Source organism: Harpia harpyja, chromosome 23, assembly GCF_026419915.1.
Source record: "Harpia harpyja isolate bHarHar1 chromosome 23, bHarHar1 primary haplotype, whole genome shotgun sequence".
Taxonomy (NCBI): domain Eukaryota; kingdom Metazoa; phylum Chordata; class Aves; order Accipitriformes; family Accipitridae; genus Harpia; species Harpia harpyja.
In genome coordinates, this window is record NC_068962.1 from 15,355,553 (window position 1) to 15,377,049 (window position 21,497).

The 21,497-nt window shown below is 41.2% G+C and overlaps 2 protein-coding genes across 5 annotated transcripts in view; both read left to right on the plus strand.

Moving 5' to 3' along the window:
* PTPRR (protein tyrosine phosphatase receptor type R) overlaps positions 1-17,376 on the plus strand; it is a 154,580-nt gene extending 137,204 nt beyond the window's left edge. For all 4 annotated transcript variants that reach the window (XM_052774616.1, XM_052774617.1, XM_052774619.1 and 1 more), the window contains 4 exons: positions 4,090-4,200; positions 5,375-5,532; positions 9,542-9,655; positions 16,155-17,376. In XM_052774616.1, coding sequence (XP_052630576.1) covers positions 4,090-4,200; positions 5,375-5,532; positions 9,542-9,655; positions 16,155-16,248 — 477 coding nt within the window. In that variant the 3' untranslated portion in view covers positions 16,249-17,376. The remainder of the gene's footprint in view (positions 1-4,089; positions 4,201-5,374; positions 5,533-9,541; positions 9,656-16,154) is intronic.
* Positions 17,377-18,077: 701 nt separating this feature from the next.
* Positions 18,078-21,497, plus strand: part of PTPRB (protein tyrosine phosphatase receptor type B) — a 63,753-nt gene continuing 60,333 nt past the window's right edge. The window contains exons 1-2 of the mRNA XM_052774638.1: positions 18,078-18,196; positions 19,463-19,855. Of these exons, the coding sequence (XP_052630598.1) occupies positions 18,142-18,196; positions 19,463-19,855 (448 nt within the window). The 5' untranslated portion in view covers positions 18,078-18,141. The remainder of the gene's footprint in view (positions 18,197-19,462; positions 19,856-21,497) is intronic.

Genomic DNA, 21,497 nt, shown 5'->3' on the forward strand with positions numbered 1-21,497 from the left:
TTCTCTAATTCTGTAGTAACATTTTAGGACACGATCTTACAAGGCTTTATCCATGAGGCACGTAAAAACTTCATGTATTACTGAGTTCAGTCAAGACAACTGAGCAATGGAAATTAGACAAATAGGGGGGGTGTAAGAATTTTACAGACTTCTATATAATTTTATAGAGAAGTTTATAGACTTCTGTTGTATCAGCTGTTTTTCGTAGTTATGCTAGGTACACTGTAGATAATACGCATTTAGTTTGCCTCCAAAACTTACTAGCAACATTACCTGTTAACCAGGAAACATATTTTGGGAAGCATAAATAAAGAATACTGTGCAGCATTCTGCAAGAAGAAAAGGCTAGTACTGACAGATGCATTAAACAATGCGTGTTTATTCAACTCGGATAATGTAAATCTTGTTGTCAGTAATTATCTAGGACAATCTTGTTAACTCACTGTTTAAAGCTCATATTATTTTTCATGTAACATTTTTCCCTCAGTTGGTGTATAGGCATGCTTATCTACACACAGCAAAATAGATTTTGGAATTCGGAAATCCTGCCTTTTACAGAATTCACATAAGCCTCTTTGAAGATTACTTATTAGTTAAGTTAAGTATTGGCACCGTAGATATGTCTTAGGTTTTGGAAAAACTTAAGAAGATTTGGTCCTAACTTTCAGGATTTTAGTATACAAAGGCAAATCCTGCAAGACCTCTTAGAGTATACCTCTCACGCTTGAGTTAGTAGTGACAGTAAATAGAGGGCAGGAGTAAAAAGGGATCCTGGAATTGAAGCTTCGTCGTAATTATTCATTACTTTGTGTGTTGGCCCGGTTATTGGGACATTCAATGTGTAAATTTATTGGCATAGCTGTATGGAAAAATAAACAAGCGGAGATGAAGTAAAGCAACTTCACAAATATTTGAGAATTGTCAAACTAATTTTGTGCAGGGTCCAAATCCCGGGAAAATAAAACAGGTAAATAACACGTCAGCTGAGAGAGCCTTCCTCCATTCAGCAGAACTGGGGGACCAGGCTGCAATAGCAGCGCTTCTGGCAAGTTAAAAAAGCCTGTGCTCCTGAGCACAGACCGACCGCGGCAAATAGCAGGTGCCAGCCCCAGTCCGAGGCAGGGCCAAATCCTGCTCAGTTGCGGAGGTCCAGCTCAGGAGTGGTCCCATGAAGCCTGGCACCCGGCGAGCAGGGGATGGGGCGTGCAAGGAGACAGGACAGGGGATGGAGGGAGCCCAAGCCTGCAGCCCTGTCACAGGGGGAAGGACAAAGGCTGAAATCAATTAAAGGTCATGTGAGATACTGTTTCTTGTATAAACTTCCTGTTCGGGTCAGGGAATGTTGGGTTTTTTCTTAAAAAAAAAAAAAAAAAAAAAAAAGGTCAGGCTCCAGATCAGAAATATAATCATTTATTAGCAAAAAGCTAACCAATGGAAATGAATCCGAGGGGGGAATTTGAAAGATGGCAGGAAGATGAGATTTTCCATGTGAAAGTAAGAAGATTCCCAGGCTTTTGCCTGCCAGGCAAGTTGGTTAGGATTTCTTTTTTTTTTTTTTGGAGCTTAAGCATCTTTTAAAAAAGCCTGCTCATAGCTGTTGTATGTTTGCATAGAGGATTGTACATTCAATCCCAAGCTCACAAAATATGTGACCTGTTTAGAAAGTGCTGTAATAGATGAATATGCTGAAAGGGAAACTATGCAGCCTGAAAGCAGAGCAAGGAACAGAATCAGGACTGGCACAAAGAGTGGAGGTGGAGGACTATGTGATAAGAACAAGGGAATTCTTCCTTTTTTCTGCTACATGCTATATGCGATAAGCTTTTACGGATTACAGATGTGAGGCTAGAGAGCAACCTTCTCAACCACTGTGTTTAGCTTTTGAACAGGTTTGAAGTATACCTACTTGAGACCAGTGGAATTTTCTTTTAGGTTCAAGTAATAGCTTGGAGCGATTTACTCTTTTTTTGCTGATGTTCCTGGGACTTTCTATACTATTTTCTGTTTGTCGGGTATCTTTATCCCTCCTATCTTCTATCTTTATCCCTCCTATCTTCATCTTTATCCCTTTTTTACAATTAACTTTCAAAAACATGTTAATTCCCCCAAATACCTGTCTTCTTAGAAGTGCCTGAACCAGCTGATCCCAGCTCTATTCTCAAGGCTATTTTTTAAAGCAGTAACAAATGGCATTTTTAAAAGATGCACGGAGACTGTGTTAAAAATAATCCATTGTATCTCACTAAATGTAGACGGACTGTTAAATGAAAGTTATTTTAATGAACAGCCCCATTTCATTGTCCACCCAGCACAAGTTGCCAATTCCAGTTCTGGGAAAGAGTCAAGAAAAACACTCTTCTGGAGTGCCTGAAGGCTTTGTAGTGAACGTCGCATGCTCACATTTATCAAGAAGTCTCAGGGGTTGACTCAACTATTGTTGATTGTCAGGGTACAATTGTGTATTTAGACTTTTCTTTTTCCCATATTAGCATTGAAAACTACACTCCCAGGGAGGGGCATGAATTGCAGATCTGGCAGATGATAGTAGCTCTATGTGTCACATGGGGGGGACTGTGGAACTTGTGAACACTTTTTTCGTACCTATTTCTGAGTATTTTATTGCCATTCTTGATGTCTTCGGGGAGACAGCAAATTTAGGATGTTCGAGTAATTCTGCAAAAGACAGGATTTGAATGAAACCAGTCAGATTGGCCAGCATTATTTCAGAAAATGTGGCTTTCACACACCTTACACTATTAAGGTAATGAGCATCTATTTTTAGAAAAGTATTTATGCAACAGAGATGATTCGGTTCAATCAGCTCTTGGGTTATCAAGTAGAGTAGCAGCTTAAAGATCACACCTGGTGGTAAAGCCTTGCATTTCACTGGTATTTTTTCTGGATCATTTTTAGCAGGATTTACTGGGAGTTATGCTTTATGGCAATTAATTATATTAAAGGGATTGTTTCATTTTGCTGTATAATGTATACTACTGTCTAAATATATACCAGTTTGTTCAGCACAAGTTTGTGAGGAAATACAAACAAGTTCTTTCTGGGACTCCTATTATTGTAGAATTGGCTGTTCTCTTGGTGGTTTTTTTACCTGTGCATTAAATATTCAAAAGGAGGTTTTCTTTAATTGTTGGGGGTTCTTTTATTTCATGAACAAGTCAGACTGGCCAGCATTATTTCAGAAAAAGTGGCTTTCAAACACCTTACACTCTTAAGGTAATAAGCATCTATTTTTAGAGAAGTATTTATACAGCAGGGCTGTTTTCTTTCAGGTAGACTATAGAGATACTTTAATAGAAATGAATATGAAGTTGCAGTTGACTTGAAGATAAGCAAACTATTGCAGGGGAAAAATAAAATGGTTTATATTGTAAATGCTATTTCTTCTTCTCCCTTTTAGTAGAAGCTTGTCAGATACATTGCTGAAATGGGATAACAGTACTGATTCATTAAGAATTCTGTATATAATTTTGTGCAGCTCTAGCAAGACTGATGGATTTTTTTAACATTCATTTTGAGTAAGTTATATAGTAGACAGCTCAGATTCTGCAAAATACTTTAACATACACATTAAGTCCCCTTGAGTTCAGTAAGATCTAAGGGCACATTTACATGCTTTGTTGTATCAGGGCTCAGGAGACTAAAGAGGATAGAAAGTCTTGTGAGGAGAGGACAAATTCTGAATCCCTTGCTCAGAAGGAAATCCCATTTGGAAAGAATAAACTTTATAAATTTAATTCTATGAATTAGAGAATGTTCTAGAAAAAAAATCTTTGATTTTGAATGTGGAAAATAATCTCTTTAACTGAACTTCATTGAGCTTCTAAGAATAAAAACAGCTGTTCAAAGCGTTCAGTGATAGAGATCCATATTTGAAAAACTCAGATCCTGAAAATCAGGCCTAAATCATTCATTAAGAACACTGCAATATCTTATTTAGGAATGCTTCTGACATGAATAACACCTCAGTTGAATTCATCTGAACTTTCCAGACAAATACATTCTGTGTAAAAATGGGATAGGAATATGGCCCCAGGATCCAGTTTGTTGACGACACTGATGCTTGCTTTCCAGAAATGCGTGCTTTATTGGCCAGAAAAAAGAGGAATCTATGGGAAGGTTGAAGTCCTTGTTAACAGTGTGCAAGAATGCGAGAACTATACTGTCCGTCAGCTTACAATAAAGGTAACATTCTGCATCTGAGAAGCATGGTTCCTAATGCCTTATTTTTTTAATGTTAAATAAAGTGGGTTTTTTAAAGGGCATAAATTTTTACAGGAGGGGTAACTGAGCTATGAAGCTCACAGCTGCAAGGTATGATCAAGACCAAAGCACTGGAACACTTATCGTATTGCTGCTTTGTATCTCTGTGGCAATAGAAAAGGCTTCAAAAAGAGTGCAAGTTTCACTCTCTTGAATTACATTTGCTTGGAGGCCTTTCTAGCATTGCCAAGGCGATGTAAAGGGATTTTAGTTAATGAAAGAACTAGCATAGCATCATTCTGAAAAAGAAACGCTGCTCGTGTTGTGTGCTGAGTGCATCTATAGCCCATTGGAGAAGCTAAAAATATAAGGAGTATATAAGGAAAGTTTCATGCTTTCATGGTTCTGACTAAATATTAACTGTGTAAAATAAGGCAGAGGCTCCTCTTCTAAGTTAATCCCCATATTACACTTAGGTGCTATCGGATTGCATCATCTGCTGCTCCTGACAGATCATTACAATAAGTAATGAACTGGGGAAATTTGTTTGGTGTTTCAGCCCAGGCAGTAAGAAGTGGGCAGAAGTCATATTGCCCGACACTAATTACTCTAGCCCATATTTAGCACCTTTGCTTGTTGAAGTAAGTGGTAGCGGCCTCTGTGGGAGAGAATAACTGGACAAACTGGGATGTTTGATTAATCTAGAAGGGCAGTTCTTCTGCACCTTTAACTTCAATACTCTTGTAATTTTAGTATCAGATCCATATGATAATGTCCTTAAAAGGCAGCAGAAATATATAATAATTTAGAGATTCAGAAGTCCAGTCAAGCTAATCTCTGTAGATCTTATCACTGATCTAACAGAGACCTCTGACAGTTCCCAACTGACAACACAGTCAGCAAGTCAGTAGTCAGATGGACAGAGCAGAACTTACACAGCTGGAAAACCAGCCAAGTTTTCAGGTGCACAAACCCTTCTTACAGTTGGGTCCCAGGGAGCACGCCTGTTCCCTGCCATTGCATCCTCCGAGTCTAATAAAAAAAAATTTGTTAAATCTCTCTTAACGTTTTTACTGTCTTTTTACCATAACATTGAGAGATATAAAACGAATTGTTCACCACAAGCGTGCTTATAAAATCTTCACGTTATTTTCAGCAAGGGAGTCAGTCCCGGAGTGTGAAACACTACTGGTACACGTCCTGGCCAGACCACAAAACCCCCGACAGCGCGCAGCCTCTGCTGCAGCTCATGCTGGATGTAGAAGAGGACAGGGTGGAATCACCGGGCAGAGGGCCTGTCATCGTGCACTGCAGGTAATTCGCAATCCTTCTCTTAAATGACTGCCCAAAGCAAGGCCACAGCAAATCGCATCAAACAGGCCTCCTCCTAAACAAAGAACGTATTTGGGGAAGAGCAAAATCCCCCAGATCCTCTTCATGCTAATTGACTTTTTCAGTTCATATTTGAAGATTTGAGTTCTAGAGAGAATTCCCTTGTTGCTGGCAAATCATTTCTGAACTGTTCTCCATTTCTGCTAATGAGCTCTGGTTTTGAAAGACCAGCTAGAAAAATTAGTTTGCTTCTGTTTCTTATTCATGATTTGTTTTCTTTTTAGTCTTGTTACATAATTACATACCTAAGTCAGATGCAATGCCCTGTGACTGATTGGCTGAAATGTTGTAAAGCAAGTCAATTTTGAACAGCTGGCATCAGGTACAGATCTGGAGACCAAAACGCATCAGTACTAAAATTTGTGAATGTTTTCACAAAGGCGGTTGGTTTGATACTCAAGGGCAAAGTGTTAGTACTCAAGAGCAGAGCGTTATTCACACAAATTGTAATGAACCAGAGAATGTCCTTCTAATAATTCTAATTAAATTCCATTTTATTGCTTTATATTGATTCATTGCCTCATGTTGCAATTGAAGTGGTAGGAAGTAGTACTGGATTTGTTATATTGGTGGAAAGAAGTCGGTGAAGCAAAACAGAAAACAAAAAATTAAAATCAGTGTTTCCTTACTTGCTTTGTCTCATAACTGTGATGATACATCTCCCACAGTTGGGATAGTACTCCTTTTTTCCCTAGAAGTACATCAAACCAGAACTTTTCATCTTGAACCACTTCTTTTCAACTCCATATTTAGGAGATTTAGAGAAATGGAAGCCAGATTTGAACCACCCATCATTTTTCAAAACCAGAATGTGATGAATAGGGAACTTTCCCAAATTTTATGCAGCTGTTTTTATCAGGAATTGTAGTTTCCCTAAAAAATCCACAAATCTGTGGATGGCTATTGGGAGTCCCATTTTTCTAGTGAGGATCTTCAGTAATGAAGGTCTATAGAAGAACGGGGTGTCTTTCTGAGGTGAGTGATATGACAGTAAGATCCATAATCATGAGCAGGAATTTATTCATTATTAAAGACCCAGATGTCATCTCAGTTGTGATTAAAATTAATAGTTCTTCAGTAACAACTCATCTGTCTATACGCTCGCTACACGATGGTCTACAAAATGGGTGAACTCACTCGTGCTCCATTTTCTAGTCAGATAGTTTCTTCCCTTTTAGTCTGAGTTGCAGTTGAGGTCATCCAGGTCTTACAGAGCCTGTGCACACTTTTTAACTTGGACCTCAGATACAGCTGCACAATTCTCAGCTATTTCCAAAGGACCGTTACAGTGCACACTCAAACAATGATCCTTAATCTGAAGTAGAAATGCTTTAATAATCTCTGAATATTGGGAATTATGGCACTAGTGCAAAAAAAAGGGTTTTGTACATGTCTTCTCATAGCCTATCAGCGTACGGTGCTGTCTTACACACTTCACCGATGAGCCCATTCAGGACTCAGGATATAAGAAGGACTTCTTTTAGCAAAGTAGTTCCTATTCTGCAAAAGAATAGGAAAAAGAGTAAACATTTGTTTTGTTCCTTGAAATCAGCAGATCTGATTACACACACACACCAAGGACACAGGTTTCCAAAGGAAGAAAGTTTTAAATTCTTACTAATCTTTATAGTGGCATTCACTGGAAGGGTATATGTTTCCTCTCCCATGTCACTCATCAAAAGCATGTGGTAAATATGGAAAATATCTCCTTAATCTGTCCTTTGGACATGTAGTTAGTACACCAAAATAAGTTTGGGTTTAATGGCAACTAGGTGGTTTGGGATCAAATACAAGTTTTAATTGAGAGATTTCAAATACAGAGGGAAAAGTTTTTTTTTTTATTTAAATTGAATCAATAAGGAAGAATTAGAACACAGAATTATATTCTGCAAATGTAAAACTAATTTAGCCCCATTTAGTCAGTGAAACCAAGCTGACTGAGAATCTGGACCACAATGCCATTTTCTACTTCCCAGAAGAACCAGCAATTTGGCATATTGGAGGACTTGTAAGAGTTTCTTAAATGAGAATAAGGAATAAAATTTTCATGCTCAGAAACTTGACACTGTTATAGTTACTGCTGGAATTTTTTTGCTTTTCTTTCCTCATCAGCTAGTGCATGAACATGTTCTATAAAAAGCATACTGCCTGCATCTCTTAATCCCCAAATCCTAACAGTCCAGTATTCCACACTCCCAATTAACAGACCACAATCGTTACCAATGAGCTACTACACCTTAAACTCCTAAAAAAGAAGGGAAAAATAGAAATATATATATAATAGAAATATGTGTATATAATAGAAATATATATATATATACCATGTTTGGGTGCTTGAAAATACTTCAGAGTAAGTAGCTCTCCATATTTTCTGGATACACCAGGAAGGAAATGTCAGGCAAGTGAAGAACAATGTAATTTTTATCTTGCACTGTCTGAAATAAAGCTATGTAATAAGATAGGACCGGCACGCCTGAGCTGAGGAAGAAAATACATTAGAAAACCCTAGTCTTTAGTCTTTATTTAATACATATTAAGAACTTGTCCAAGAACACTTAATCCACCCCCAAAAATAAGGAAAAAAGAACCCTTCATTATAGCCAACTTCACTTACATCTGAATTGTTTAAACTTGTTAGCCCCGCTTTCAAGGTTTTCAAAATATTTGAGGAAGAGAATGACGGTATGCATTAGATTGCTTTCTCCAAATCCCTCTTTATAAACTATGGCCTTCTCCTTTTGGATAGATTTATCCCATAGATATTGATGTCCAAGGAGACAGGCTGTCAACTCAGGATCTTCATCTCACTCGATCCTTTCTTACGCTGCCAGTTTTACATCTCATTATCCTCTCATGGCTGGCTTAGACATCCTCATATATTTAATATTGCTGAGTCCTCTTGCAAATTTTCACTTCCAGATGGGCGGGCTCTTGAGTCTCTAAAGCACTCCCATCTTTCATTCTGTGGTGAGTAGACTGTGATTTAATTCAGCTGTAGCAAGCGGACATACTCATGGTGACACTTTGCATTCAGATATATCAAGCTTCCATCTGAGACACTCAATGTGTTCTTCCTGGCATCAATTTAAATAACTCTTGCAGTGCTCTTATTAGGCAGGTAGCATTCATACCCATAGCAGAGATGAAGAAAGCAAGGCACTGAATGGTTAAGTATTTACTATAAAGCCAGGCGTGGAGATCTGGACCCCTGACTTCATGTTTTAACTATTTTCCTCACATTTTCCTGCCATGCAGCATGACAGGGATGAGCTGCATTGAATTCCACATTACTTAAGCAAGAAACAGAGTGGGGCAGAGATTCTCAAAAGTGTTGGAGGCCCAGGGAGTAAAAATAATGCCAAAATGACTGTTTCCAAGCAGGCATCAAGAAAACCTGGAGAGTTACAGCACCAAATCCTTCTCCTCCTGCAGAATCACAGGAGAGGGAGTTAACTTCATCAGCAGGGTTCTACGTCCTTTTTACCTTCATGGTTAGAGATATGGTTAGCAGAACCCCTGTATACTTTGAGGGCTTCAAACATAAAGCCCCACTGACTTTTGCCTTTAGGTGGGCTTTTCCCCCATCTCAGTGCATATCTCCTTCATTCGCTTGGACTGTGCCAGAGAGCATTTGGACTTTGTGGTGCTGATGGAGATTGTTTTTCTCACCATACACTTGTGGGCAAACTGGAAACGTGTAAGCCTCACAAATTACCCACAACAACTGGACTGCTGGAACAGTGCACCCTTTCATTTCTCTCTAAGAAAGTGAGCTGAGAAGTTATCCTTGCTAGTCATGCACCCAGGAACTGTGGGTTCTAGCAATTCCATGTTTCGTATCTTTACTGTTTTCATATCTCTTTAGTGTTTTCCATTTAACTCCTTTGATCTGTGAACTCCATTCCCCTGTTAAATTTTGCTTTCTTTTCAGTGCTGGTATAGGAAGAACTGGATGTTTTATTGCCACGGCCATTGGTTGTCAGCAGTTGAAGGAAGAGGGAGTTGTAGATGCATTGAGCATTGTCTGCCAGCTACGAGTGGATCGGTGAGTTCCAGAAGAACCATAAATCAGTCAATGATTCTTAAAATCAGTCAATGATTCTGAAATGATTCTGAAATCATTACTGAAATGATTCAGTAATGATGAATAATGAATCAGTAATGATTCTGAAGACCTTTTCACAGTTGAATGTTGCCTTACATGAAATGGCTGCCATCACTTTTGCTGCCTCTTATGACAGCATTAGCTGAATATTCAAAGTAACGTTTGTATTAGATCCTGAATAAGGAAAACTGTTTTCTGGGTGAAACTGTGTGAGACTCCACTGAATGAAATTCTCCTGAGATGGCAACCCTGCAGTTGCTGGGGACTGGGCACTCCTCTTTTCCCCTCCTGGAGCTTTCTGCTGTCTGCAGCATCCCACTAGGACACAAGAGACACGGGGCAATCTGGAGGCAAGGGATTGTCTTTGAGCCTGGGTTGACAGGGACATCCAGGCTCACTCAGTGTGTAGTTTCTTTATGGAGCGGAGAGAGCCAAATCCGGCGCTGTTGGCATTCCCTCCGCTGTGCTGGGGGTCCTTTTGAACTGAGTTGGCAAACTTACCCAGCTTAAGAAAATAGCAAGGCATTTGTTGCAGAATTTTCTTAAGCCAGATCAATTCCCTGACTGAATTCACAGCTTGGGAGCAGGAACGCTGTAAGCCAGCATTGTTGCAGAATGCTTTGTTTTGTGAAACCATGGCCGAAGAGAGATTTGTGTTGGAAAGGAGGATGTGGGTATTGTGCACAATGGAAGCTGTTGGTTTGGTTGTACTTTTCTTTCTTATTCTGCTTGGGGAAACAGGATTTTGTGTAAAGTAAATAAACAGGGTTGCACCAAGAACAGAGAAGTCTCGTTCCTCTCCTGCTGTAGGTACCAGGTCATATAATCTCCTTGCAAGTATCTTAACTGCCTCTGACATGCATTTCTTCTTTAAACGGAAACAACCCATAAGAGTGCAAATGCTACAGAAGAGCTTAGGTCAAAGGGACAATACAGGATTTTTGCGTTCTGAAGAGCTCTGAAAGGTACTGGAACCACGAACTGCAGAAGGACCAGAATCTATATAGCTGACCGTGTTTGTGGATCATCTCCTCTGCCTTCCCCTCCCACGTGCCTTCATCATACTAGAGATTGTAATGTGATCCTTTCAGGGCAACATGAGCCACCTGGAGTGTAAAATTCTCCAAGGGGAGTTCCTGACCTAAAAATCTCAGCAACAAAAAAGATGGAAGAGCTGAGGGAAAAATGCTTACTCTGTTTTAAATTATTAATTCCAAATTTCCACCACTCCATTCTGATTATCTGTTCACCTTATTGAAAAAGGTTTCTAGTGTTCTCCTCCATTTTAGTATTTCTATTATAAGATAACCTTTTTCTTACTGCTTTTACACTCTATTGTAGAGAAGTGGAAGCAAACTTTGGTCTCAGCTACATCATTTTTTATGTCATTATTTCAGCCATCAAAAAAAAAATCCAAATTTTTAGCATTATAACTGACAACACAATTTTGTCAAGTGTATCTGACTAATGAACTCTCTTACATGTATTAGTATCTTAGATAAACTTGGAAAGAGAATGGAAATCTGACCCAAATATAAACATTCATAACAGCAATCTCGGTGACACAAAGCTTGTTATAAAAATTGTTAAGTCTTGTGATTCGTGCATTTCTGTATTTTTTCGAGTTTCAGATTATATAAATAGACTCCTGAGATCTTGCTTAAGGTGCCTCAGCTCTTCATATTCTCAGGCATTGCCCAAGACAAAAAGTACATCTGTATTTTAATTTTTAAAGACATTTTTCTGGGCAAAACTTAGTAATCAAAACCTCTTTTTCTTTTCTTTTTCCAATTGGCCATACTGCAGAATGGATCTCACTCACCTGACAGTCAGTTTATAGCAAGGATTGCTAAGGCAGAGCTTAGCAGCCCCTGAGACTACAGTAGCCACTGCCAGCCCAACCAGATGGTGGGTTCCTAAAGTGGCCGAGTACCACTGTTACGTGGACAACGCTCCGTGAGACCAGCTTCCCCTGACGACCCAGTCCTGACTTGGTGGTTATTGCCAGGTGGCTTGGGAGATAGTCATTACACGTGGCGTGCAGCAGGCAAAATGAATTTAACGTCCACCAGACTTGGCTGCAAGAGCTGGCTCTGGCCATAGCTGCGTTGCACCTCACTTATCAGCGTGGCCAACAGTAGCAGTGGGGTTCAACCAGGAGCAGAGCAGGAACAGCGATGAGGCTGTCTTCCTCATGATGCTGGCCAGCAGCTGAGCTCAAATTTATTCTTTGTACATCAGATTGCCCTTACAAAACAGAAAAAAGAGAGTTCAGCAGAAAAGGATGGTTTTATCTGACCACCTGGGAGCTAGAAACCTGCCTCAGAGGTACACTGAATATTTCATCCCTGATACCTCATTTCCACTAGGTTCCCAGCCAGGCTTGCTCATGCTCAGAGCTGCACCATCCAAACGCAGACCTACTGATGGAATGAACACACTCGATGGTATCCACCAGTGTGTGAACTTTTTGTTACATGGGTCCATGGCCACATTTCTACCAAAGTGAGTCGAGCAATAGGAGAAAAGAGCTGCGCTTGAGGGACTCACAGTAATGCTGTAGGTGATTTACCAAAACATTCCCATTGCCCAGCACACTCAGTGAGAACCAAACAAGCATCCAGACAAATTGCAGATGGTGGCAAAAAGTTATGCTGAAAAATAGTTTCATTAACTGCCTGCGTAGCCCCTCTGGAAACAGAGTTTAAAATGGAGCTCCAACAGAGAATGAGACAGGAGAGAGCTGCTCCTAGGTAAGGTATGTCCAGGTGCCGCTTTCTTCTTAGCTGTTCAGTGTAAGTTAAGGGGTGAACGGATCTGGCAGTAATTGTCTGTGCTGAGCTAACCTGAGGAAATGGACCATCTACTCAGAATCTTGACCCAGGACGGAGGTCCAGCTATGCTCTGTGTGGATTCATAGAAAGACAGACCCACAGATCTGCTCAGCTTACTTTTTTTCCCAGTTCATTTTTTATGCTTTGCAACAGAAACAGGAAACGTTTGATGTGAGGCATCTTCAAGACTTACTGTGAAATCGAGAAACTTTGCACATTCTTAACCTTAAAGGCACATTCTTGGAATGACGTCCGATAACTTTGCTCTTGGCTCCTCAGACAGGATGAAAAGAGTTTCCAGTGTGCGTCAATTCATTGTTTAAGTGTTTTGACTAATCGCCTCAGGTTAAAAAAAAAAAAAAAATCCCAAACCCTGCATCACATTCACTCTGGAGCAGACCGCATCCAGCTGCACTAGCAGCAAGCCGGAGGGCAGGGTAAAGGACCCTTCCCTGCCCCACGGCTGCCCAGGCAGAGCTGGTCACGGTCCCCGAGCCCTCAGGATACCAGGGGCTCGTTCTTCCGAGCACTGCCCCAGAGAGTCCCAAAGAAGCAGAGAGCCCAGCAGCTCGCAGAGGAGCTGGCAGCGTGGGCTGGCAGAGGACGGGGGCTGCACACCCGTACGGAGGTGCCGTAGCTGTGGGTTCATCCCTCGGGGCACGAGGGACGCGGGAGAGGAAACCTCCCTCCTTGAGCAGATTTCCTCCCGACACGCTCTTCAACGCAGCCTTTTGCATTAACTGATGTCTCAGGGTCACAGATAATTCGTTGCTATTAAACGTGAGCTTTGCACAAGAACAAAGGGGAGAAGGGCTTGGGGGTATTCGTAGATGAAAAATCTAACGTGAGCCGGCAATGTGCGCTTGCAGCCCAGAAAGCCAACTGTATCCTGGGCTGCATAAGAAGAAGCGTGGCCAGCAGGTCGAGGGAGGGGATTGTCCCCCTCTACTCTGCTCTGGTGAGACCCCACCTGCAGTATTGCGTTCAGCTCTGGAGTCCCCAGTACAAGAAGGACTTGGACCCGTTGGAACGAGTCCAGAGGAGGGCCACGAAGATGATCAGGGGGCTGGAGCTCCTCTCCTGCGAAGAAACTCTGAGAGAGCTGGGGTTCTTCAGTCTGGACAAGAGAAGGCTCCAGGGAGACCTTTTTACCACCTTTCAATATATAAAGGGGTCTTACAAGAAAGACGGAGAAAGCCTTTTTTTCAGGGCCCGTAGTGATGGGACAAGTGGTAACGGTTTTAAACTGAAAGAGGGTAGATTTAGATTAGATGCAGGGAAGAAGTTCTTCCCTGTGAGGGTGGTGAGGCACTGGCACAGGTTGCCCAGAGAAGTTGTGGCTGCCCCATCCCTGGCAGTGCTCAAGGCCAGGTTGGACGGGGCTTTGAGCAACCTGGTCTGGTGGAAGGTGTCCCTGCCCATGGCAGGGGGTGGGAACGAGATGATCTTTAAGGTCCCTTCCGACCCAAACCATTCAGCGATGCTATGGTTCTGTGAATCCCGTGGATGATAGCACTGACAAGGCCAAGTTGTCTGAACCTCAGTATAAGGCTCAGGTGCCCCTAAGCTGACAGGCACGTGCATTGGTTTGCCCACAGAGGGTTGAGAAGCATCATAACATCTCGGTTATGCTTGCTAACACAGGGCAGATGCGGTAGTGCTGAGCTCAGCCCCAGCCAGTCTTACGTGTGCCTTCTTGGGAATTTTGTACGTTACTTCAGCGCCGAAGAGGAAGGAGCAAGGGTCACCCCCACAAACAGCCCAGCGCAGCCAAACTTGTTTTAACCTGCCCTTCCTTCTCCCTGGATATGTTCCCTTCCACACAGCGGATCTAACCTGGGAAACGCACTCCCTTCGAGAACATCTTGGGGGAACATCGATGGGGGAGACGGGGAGGGAAGCTGGCTGGGAAGGGGTTGCGTGGGCAGGGCAGGACGCGGCAGCGAGGAGGAAGGAAGGAGGCTAGGCAGCACGGAGGAGCAGAGCAAAGCCCTCCCGTCGCCTTGAGACTCTCGCTGGATCTCCAGGCAGGGGACAGGCACAGAGGAGAGCAGCTGAGGGCAGCAGGCAGCCAAGAGTTATGAATTTGTGGATGCCTTTGCTGGCAAAGCTAAGAGGCTGCTGCATTCTGCACCGGATGGGACCATTTAAGGGCCTGTGATTGAATTCCTAGGAGTAGCTTATCATAATAGACACGCAGCACACTAAAAGGTGTTTGACAGTTGCCTGAGCTCACTGGAGGAGCACAGACAGCTGGTCGCTTGCTTAAAGAAGTAGGTATTGTTTTAATTATGTTTTTCCTGCCACAGCCATTTAACCATCCAGTAGCACTGAGGAAAATAAAAGGACCTTATGGTTGTAGACAACGTTCTCTAATACTAAAGGACAATACTTGCTGAGGCAGTTTTAGCATTTTTCCACATAGCATGGTGTATCAGTAGACCCTTTTTTTTGCTAGGGTGTCTGAAGGGATCACATGGGGGTTTGTCAGACCTTCTCCTCTAAGATACCTGTCTTTGACATTGCTCTGGATCCAAATCCCTCACAAATCTGCTTGTTTCAGTGAAGATCTAGCTGAAGCCAAATACAATACACATCTTAATGTCTTCCTTCCCACCAAGGCCATTCAGTTTTTCATCCCCCCAAAGGTAACTAGCTGCTCCAGGGTATGCTGAGGATGAAATGGGGGCTTGGTTCTTCAAGCAGAGTAGGTATCTCTGAACACCCTGGCAGATGAGATAATAAAAGCGGAATTAAGTAAACTTGAGGCTTCACTCCATGAGAAGTGAGACCTGGAAGACCTTAGTACTGTCAGAAGGAGGCTCAGTTTAATTTCAGAGCTGAATGGTACCACTCTTACTAAATATCACACCTACCTCCTGTAGGACATCATCCCCTTCCTACCACTCTGCAACTGGCACGGGAGGTGTGGGACCTGATCCTCATACTTAGACCTGACAAAGGGATTGCTATCAGGTGAATGTATTAAATGTAGGCATCTAATCCAAGCTGGCCGTAACTGGTCCTTTTTATGGTCAAGTTAAACTTTTTTGTATTGTTGGTGCTGAAATGAGTCACTGCTGTAAAATTTCTTAGGTGGCTGCTGTTCAGACAGGATGCATTGTAGGCGTTAGAAAGAGGACAGGAAGAGCTGCTCTCTGCACAGGCGATCTGAGGGTCACCAGAGGTTGCATTTTTAGTAAAGGACAAAAATGAAAGGCCAGATTCTGACTACTCCCTTGCTCCATCACTAGTATTGCTGCATCCATGTATCTGGCCTTCCTTGCCCAAGTGACTGAGCAAAATTCTCTTTGAATTTGTTGAATTTGAAATGTAGGTTTTAACAATGTAGATGCCAGATGTTTTCCTCTCTAGTTCTTACCCTGAAGGAACCGGGAATGGTGGTTCATGCTGGGCACGTGCTGGATAATGTAAGTTATGAAGAAAGTACTTCTGCTCAGGCAAATCTCCCACTTACTCAAGCAAACTCTAAGTCAGAAATTGAGAAAAGGGCTTGTATTATCTGGTGGTCACGGGTTTGGCAGGGGCTGGAGTTGTTGCATTCTTAAGAAATAAGATTTCAGTCCGCTGTGTTTCCTTTTCAGGGGTGGAATGGTTCAGACCAGCGAACAGTATGAATTTGTGCACCACGCGTTGAGTCTGTATGAAAGCAGACTTTCTGCAGAAGCTGTGCAGTGAAGCCGAGGAGGGTAAAACCAAATGTCAGTCTCTTGAGGTAATTTCTTTCATTACCTACCAGCAGCTTCTTCAAGGAGTTTACTGCAGTGGGAAGAGCGGCTTTGAGGCCAACTTCTGGAAGGATTGTGGACGGTTTGGCAAAAGTCTAGAGATTGCTGGACCCTTACTGTGTATGAATGTATTGTGAGCTTCCCAAAAATGATTTATAAAGAAGGTACCGTACTGAAACTACACGTGGATTTCGCATATATATCTAAAGGTGGGTTTAATGCTGTAATACTGATATCTGCCATATGGAATGTATGTATGTGCTACTGCTGCAGTCGGATGGACATTGGAACTTCTACAGAAGAAATGTTTATCAAGTGTATAAATGCTTTAACGTTTGCAAACTGTCTTGTGAATGGACTGTCAACTGTACTGTAAAGTGCTATTACTGATTATGTGGTGAGCTTGTTTCTTGGCCACATAATATTCTTGCTGCTAAAATTGCAAGTGTTCAATTATGGATTCAAAAAAAGAAGATGAGATAATAAAAAAATTAAAAGTCTTGTTTTTGAAAATATTCAAAAGCAGTTAATATTTTATATGGAAATATATGTTCTTCATACTATTAACTATTAAATGTGTATTTACCGTAGGTCTTACAGAGCAGTTGCAGAGCACAATGTCTGTTATGCAGTGTGTATGTACTTACCCTGTACTGTTGATTGTCTTAGAACATGCTTCTGCTACAGACCTGAATCCAGTGTATTTGTAAAATCGTGTAAGTCATTTTACTTTTAAAAGAAACTTTGTAGCATATATTAAATGGTAAGGATTTTAAATATTTGTCTGTCTTTTATTAATACGGAATTTTTTGCTTATGTTGTTTATCTGCTCTATCTCTTTCAGTAAGAGATAGATGCCTTTAGTGATATGGACTGTTCCACAACAGGTTATACAAGAAAGAAAATGCTGCTATGACTGTTTCCTTTACTGTTCAGTAAGAGTTTCTTTTTAAGAGAAACGCGAAGTTGGCATTATGACTTACAGCACTGGGAGGTCTGTTTACAGGGTATAATGAGTTTTTAATGCAGTGATGTTGACTTTGCTTCATACTGCTAATAAATTACACTTGATATAAAATATTTACTGAAGTCTCTGTTCTTGCATAGGGTAGTTAATGCACCACACACTCTTGTAACCCCATGACCAGGCACAGCCCAGTACAATTTGGTTAGCCTCCACCATGGCTTCGGACCACTGGAGAACCAATCCAGAGGACCCAGGCAATCTCCCACTGACATGGAGCAAGGTGGATGACCTGATGGGAAGGCAAAACCAGCATCATCACTTCATCCCTCGAGGGGAGCTGGTGTAAGACTCCGTGCAGACCTCGGAGCTTGGTCTCCTCCTCTTCCCCTTCTCCCCCCCCGCGCTGCTCCACTTGGCTTTTAGAACTTGTGGAGTTAGAAGTATCAATATTGGGATTTTTCTTGATTATGTATAGTTACAAAAAATGTGTGTTTGTTCCCTGGATAATACAGTATATACTTATTCAGCACCATCCAGATCACCTGCAGACTTGCAATATTTCCCAGGCAACGAATTACACAAAAGTATAATCCCTTTTCTTTTAGCCTAAAGAGATTCAATACCATGTCTTTTAGTTTCCCAGGTGTTTGAAAACCTCTCTTTTGCTTGTGTTTTTCCAAAATAAAGCAACTAGTAAACTCTGAAGAATCATATGAAAGGACAAAGTGGTGTAAAACTCCCCAAAACAATTGAATAGAAGGAAGTGCTCGTCACTGACTTTTTCCCCCTGTGAAGGCACATTTCCTTCCTAGCCTTCGCTTCACTTATCTGAGGTGGTTTTTTTTAAGAGAAGCATGGGGAGTTGCTAGAGGGAAAATGGATTCTTTATTTCACGTCCTGGTTTCTACCTGTCTTGCCTTGACATTCTCAGGTAAGTGTCTCTCCCCACTTCCCCTCGGCCGTATTGCTCTTTCTGCCGCTGAGCAGAGCCCTCGGGCGCAGCTGGTGACTTACAAAAACCGAGTCACTTCTTCGCTGGGGTTCATACAAGAGGAATGGGGGGCAGGGCAAATGTAGCCCGTTCTGTTTAGATTTCTTTCCAAAGGAAAATAAACTGTCTCCTTCTATGCTGGAGATACCTCTTCTTTTTTTTAAGAAGATCTCCGGGAGCTGAGCTTTGGGACAAGATCTTCGAAGGGGAGATTCCTATTTTTTGTTCCTACTTTGTGAAACTTCCAGAGCCAGGAGCTTTCTGTGATGCTTAGTTAGAAAATACCCAGGTCTGTAATAACAGGGGGATGACAAACCTCAACCAAGGGAAATAAATACACGTTGGGTTTATCACTTTGTAACTAATGAGGCTGGAAGTGTTCGAGTAACTGAGATGAAAAAAAGGGAAAAACCTAAACAAGATGTGGCAGGGAGGCTGCATTTGAAATAACCAGTTCCGTGTTCTGTAACAAGTATGGATTTTTGCGTTGGTAGCTTTGGGGTTTTTTTGATGAATGCATTGTATTTCTCTTCATTTGAGTGTTTGGTGTTGATCTTTAAGTGTGGTGGCACAAAGAGCTAATCTAACATGAATTGGGATGGTCACAAAACTAACAGCTAGAGACGTTGGAGTAAATCCAGTAAAATAGATGTACTTCCTATCAGTAAAGAGCCTCCATTCCTGTAACGGCACAGGCACTGAGAGGCACACAGATTTGGGAAAGTCCTCTTACGTGATTTCTTCAGAAACGCTACGAGTTTTACTAGAACAATTTCCAGGCAGTAAATTATACTGTAAAAAGACTGTCGTAAAACTGAAAAAAAGACTGAGAGCTTGTGTAGATCTCTGTATGCTTTCAAGCAGGGGAAGTGGGGTATTTAGAATTGGTATTTAAAGTTAATAGTTCTTGGATTTCTTTTATATCCAGTTTATTTTTTTCTTCATTTTTATATATAATGAAGGTCAAGGTGACCTTTGCCACAATAGTTTGCTTTTTGCATTCTCTTTACATTACCATCATGTGGGTTGCGTGTTTGGGTTTTTTTTAAAATAGGTTCAGCATATGGAAGGTTCATGAAAAGTTCAACACATAGAAAGTGGGTAGAGAGATTTACTTGTTATTGTATTTTAAATCATCAAGAATTTGCTTTTTGTTAAATAACCATGTGTAACCTATTGTATTTTTCTGGAATTCTCCTCTTCCAGAAGCGTTTCTGATTATCCATGTCCAGAAACAGCAGTGTCTTTCAGAAAAGAGAGGAGTCGTTATGGAAAAGTGCAATATGACCAACCTCAACCAGCAGTGGCAGTGGATGGCAGATGACAGGCTCCTCCATGTGAAATCTGCCCAGTGCCTGAGCATCTCTACGCGCTCTGCCCTGTCATCTCGCAGCATTATCGTTGATTGTCCCCAGGCGGTCAGGTGGACTTGCCACGAGGAGGATGGGCTCCTGAAGGTGGCCAACAGCTCGCTCTTTCTCACAAAGCAAGGTCAGAAGGTAATGGCCAAGCAGAGTAAGAAATACCTTCATACATGGATGCAGCTAGAAGCCAGCGAGACGGGAAAACCTGTTTATGTAAATCTGTGCTCAAAGCAAGGTGAGCTACTCCTTCAAGGAAGTATCCTGGAAGTTTTGGTAACAAAAATGTCTCTTTTATGCTAACTCAGATGTTCAAAATGGTATTTTATTAATACAGAAAAGCGTTTTTCGTAGTTGAAAAGAGTTTAGAGAACCATAAAAAGAACAGCTGAGATGAATGCTCTCTTTCTCACAACTCGTGGGGCTTTTAAGCCATTTTATATTTTCAGGATGTCTCTCCTTTTCTCTGCTCCCAATCTTTGGATCAAAGTGCTTATGTGTAAGCTCAGCTCACTATTCTTGTATAATTTCCTTTTTCAATTTTAAACAGAATTGTGGGTACTAATTCCTAGTATTTTTAAAAAATAAGGATGTATAAAAGTCCTTCTCCTCCCCATTCCTTTTATCATACAAATCCAGATTCAGTCTGTCAAGGGCAAAAGACATCTGAAAACCAAACATGTGCACATTATTTCTCTGATTAACCCAAATACATGATTAGAACAGACATGGCTTACACATTCACGTGTTTACACAGTGTCACTTTGCCCTTAGATGCAATATATATGAGAACACTCAAAGTCCTGAAAATAATGAACTCAATCAAAAATCTCAGAAATTCTTGCAGTAGCACTTTGAGATGCATGGGTCTGTGCACATACTGACAGATGTGTTGGTATGCCTCGGTGATTATGTTTGCATATCCATAGCAAAAGGGAAGGTAGAATGGTTTGAATACTGCTTAATAACACTTTCCTTAATGTCCTGTTGTCAATCCTTCCTGACAATCCTGTTGACATTCTTCTTGCGCATTATTAAGCAGTTCTTCATGGTAAATAAGAACAACCTGCAGAATTAAGTTGTTTATTGGGGAACACACAATTTATTCTTGTCTTTACAGTATTAAAAAAATGTTTTATGACCCAATACTTTTGCATATGGCCAAGTTTTCAGAGTGTTTAAAACAAATCCTTGTTTCTTCTAACCTTTCTAACCTCCCAGTCATTGTAAGGCAGAGTTTCAGCATATTTGCACTTGCAGAACTCTACTCACAGCAGCAGGACTACTCATCTGAGTGGAGGTCTGAAAGAACAGCTTGCAGAATCAGGGAATGGAAAACTGGCCAAGATGCCATTCCAGCCCTCCCATATGTTTTAGAGATTAAAAAGGCAAAATCATTTGAAGTCCTGTGTATAGGGTGAGTATGGCTTGCTCATTCAAAGACACCATGAAAAGTTAAGATGAGGTATGCAGGCAGTGTTATTTTTTTTAGATAGCTGGATGAAGTGTGGCCTAACAGAGTTAAAGTAACCTTACATCCTTTTCTTAATCATCCTCAGAGGAGAAGCAATTTAAGAAGACCAATGAGTACTAAAAGACAATTGTCATGGGGTATTAAAGCACCTTCTCATCTATATACTGTGCTCAGTCCTTTAATGAATTTACCTTCATTTTCCTGAAATTCTCTTCATAGACAGGCCTGTAGATCTACTTTAAGAGTCTCACTGTGTCAGTTATCTCCTTTTTGACAGCTCTGGGAAGCTCTGCTGAGAAATCAACAGTACATGATGATCCTCAATACCTAACTAAGAATTCCAGGTATATAAGAAACTCATGAAGAGTTGAAGTAGTGCAAAGAGGTTAATTTTTCTAATAATAAT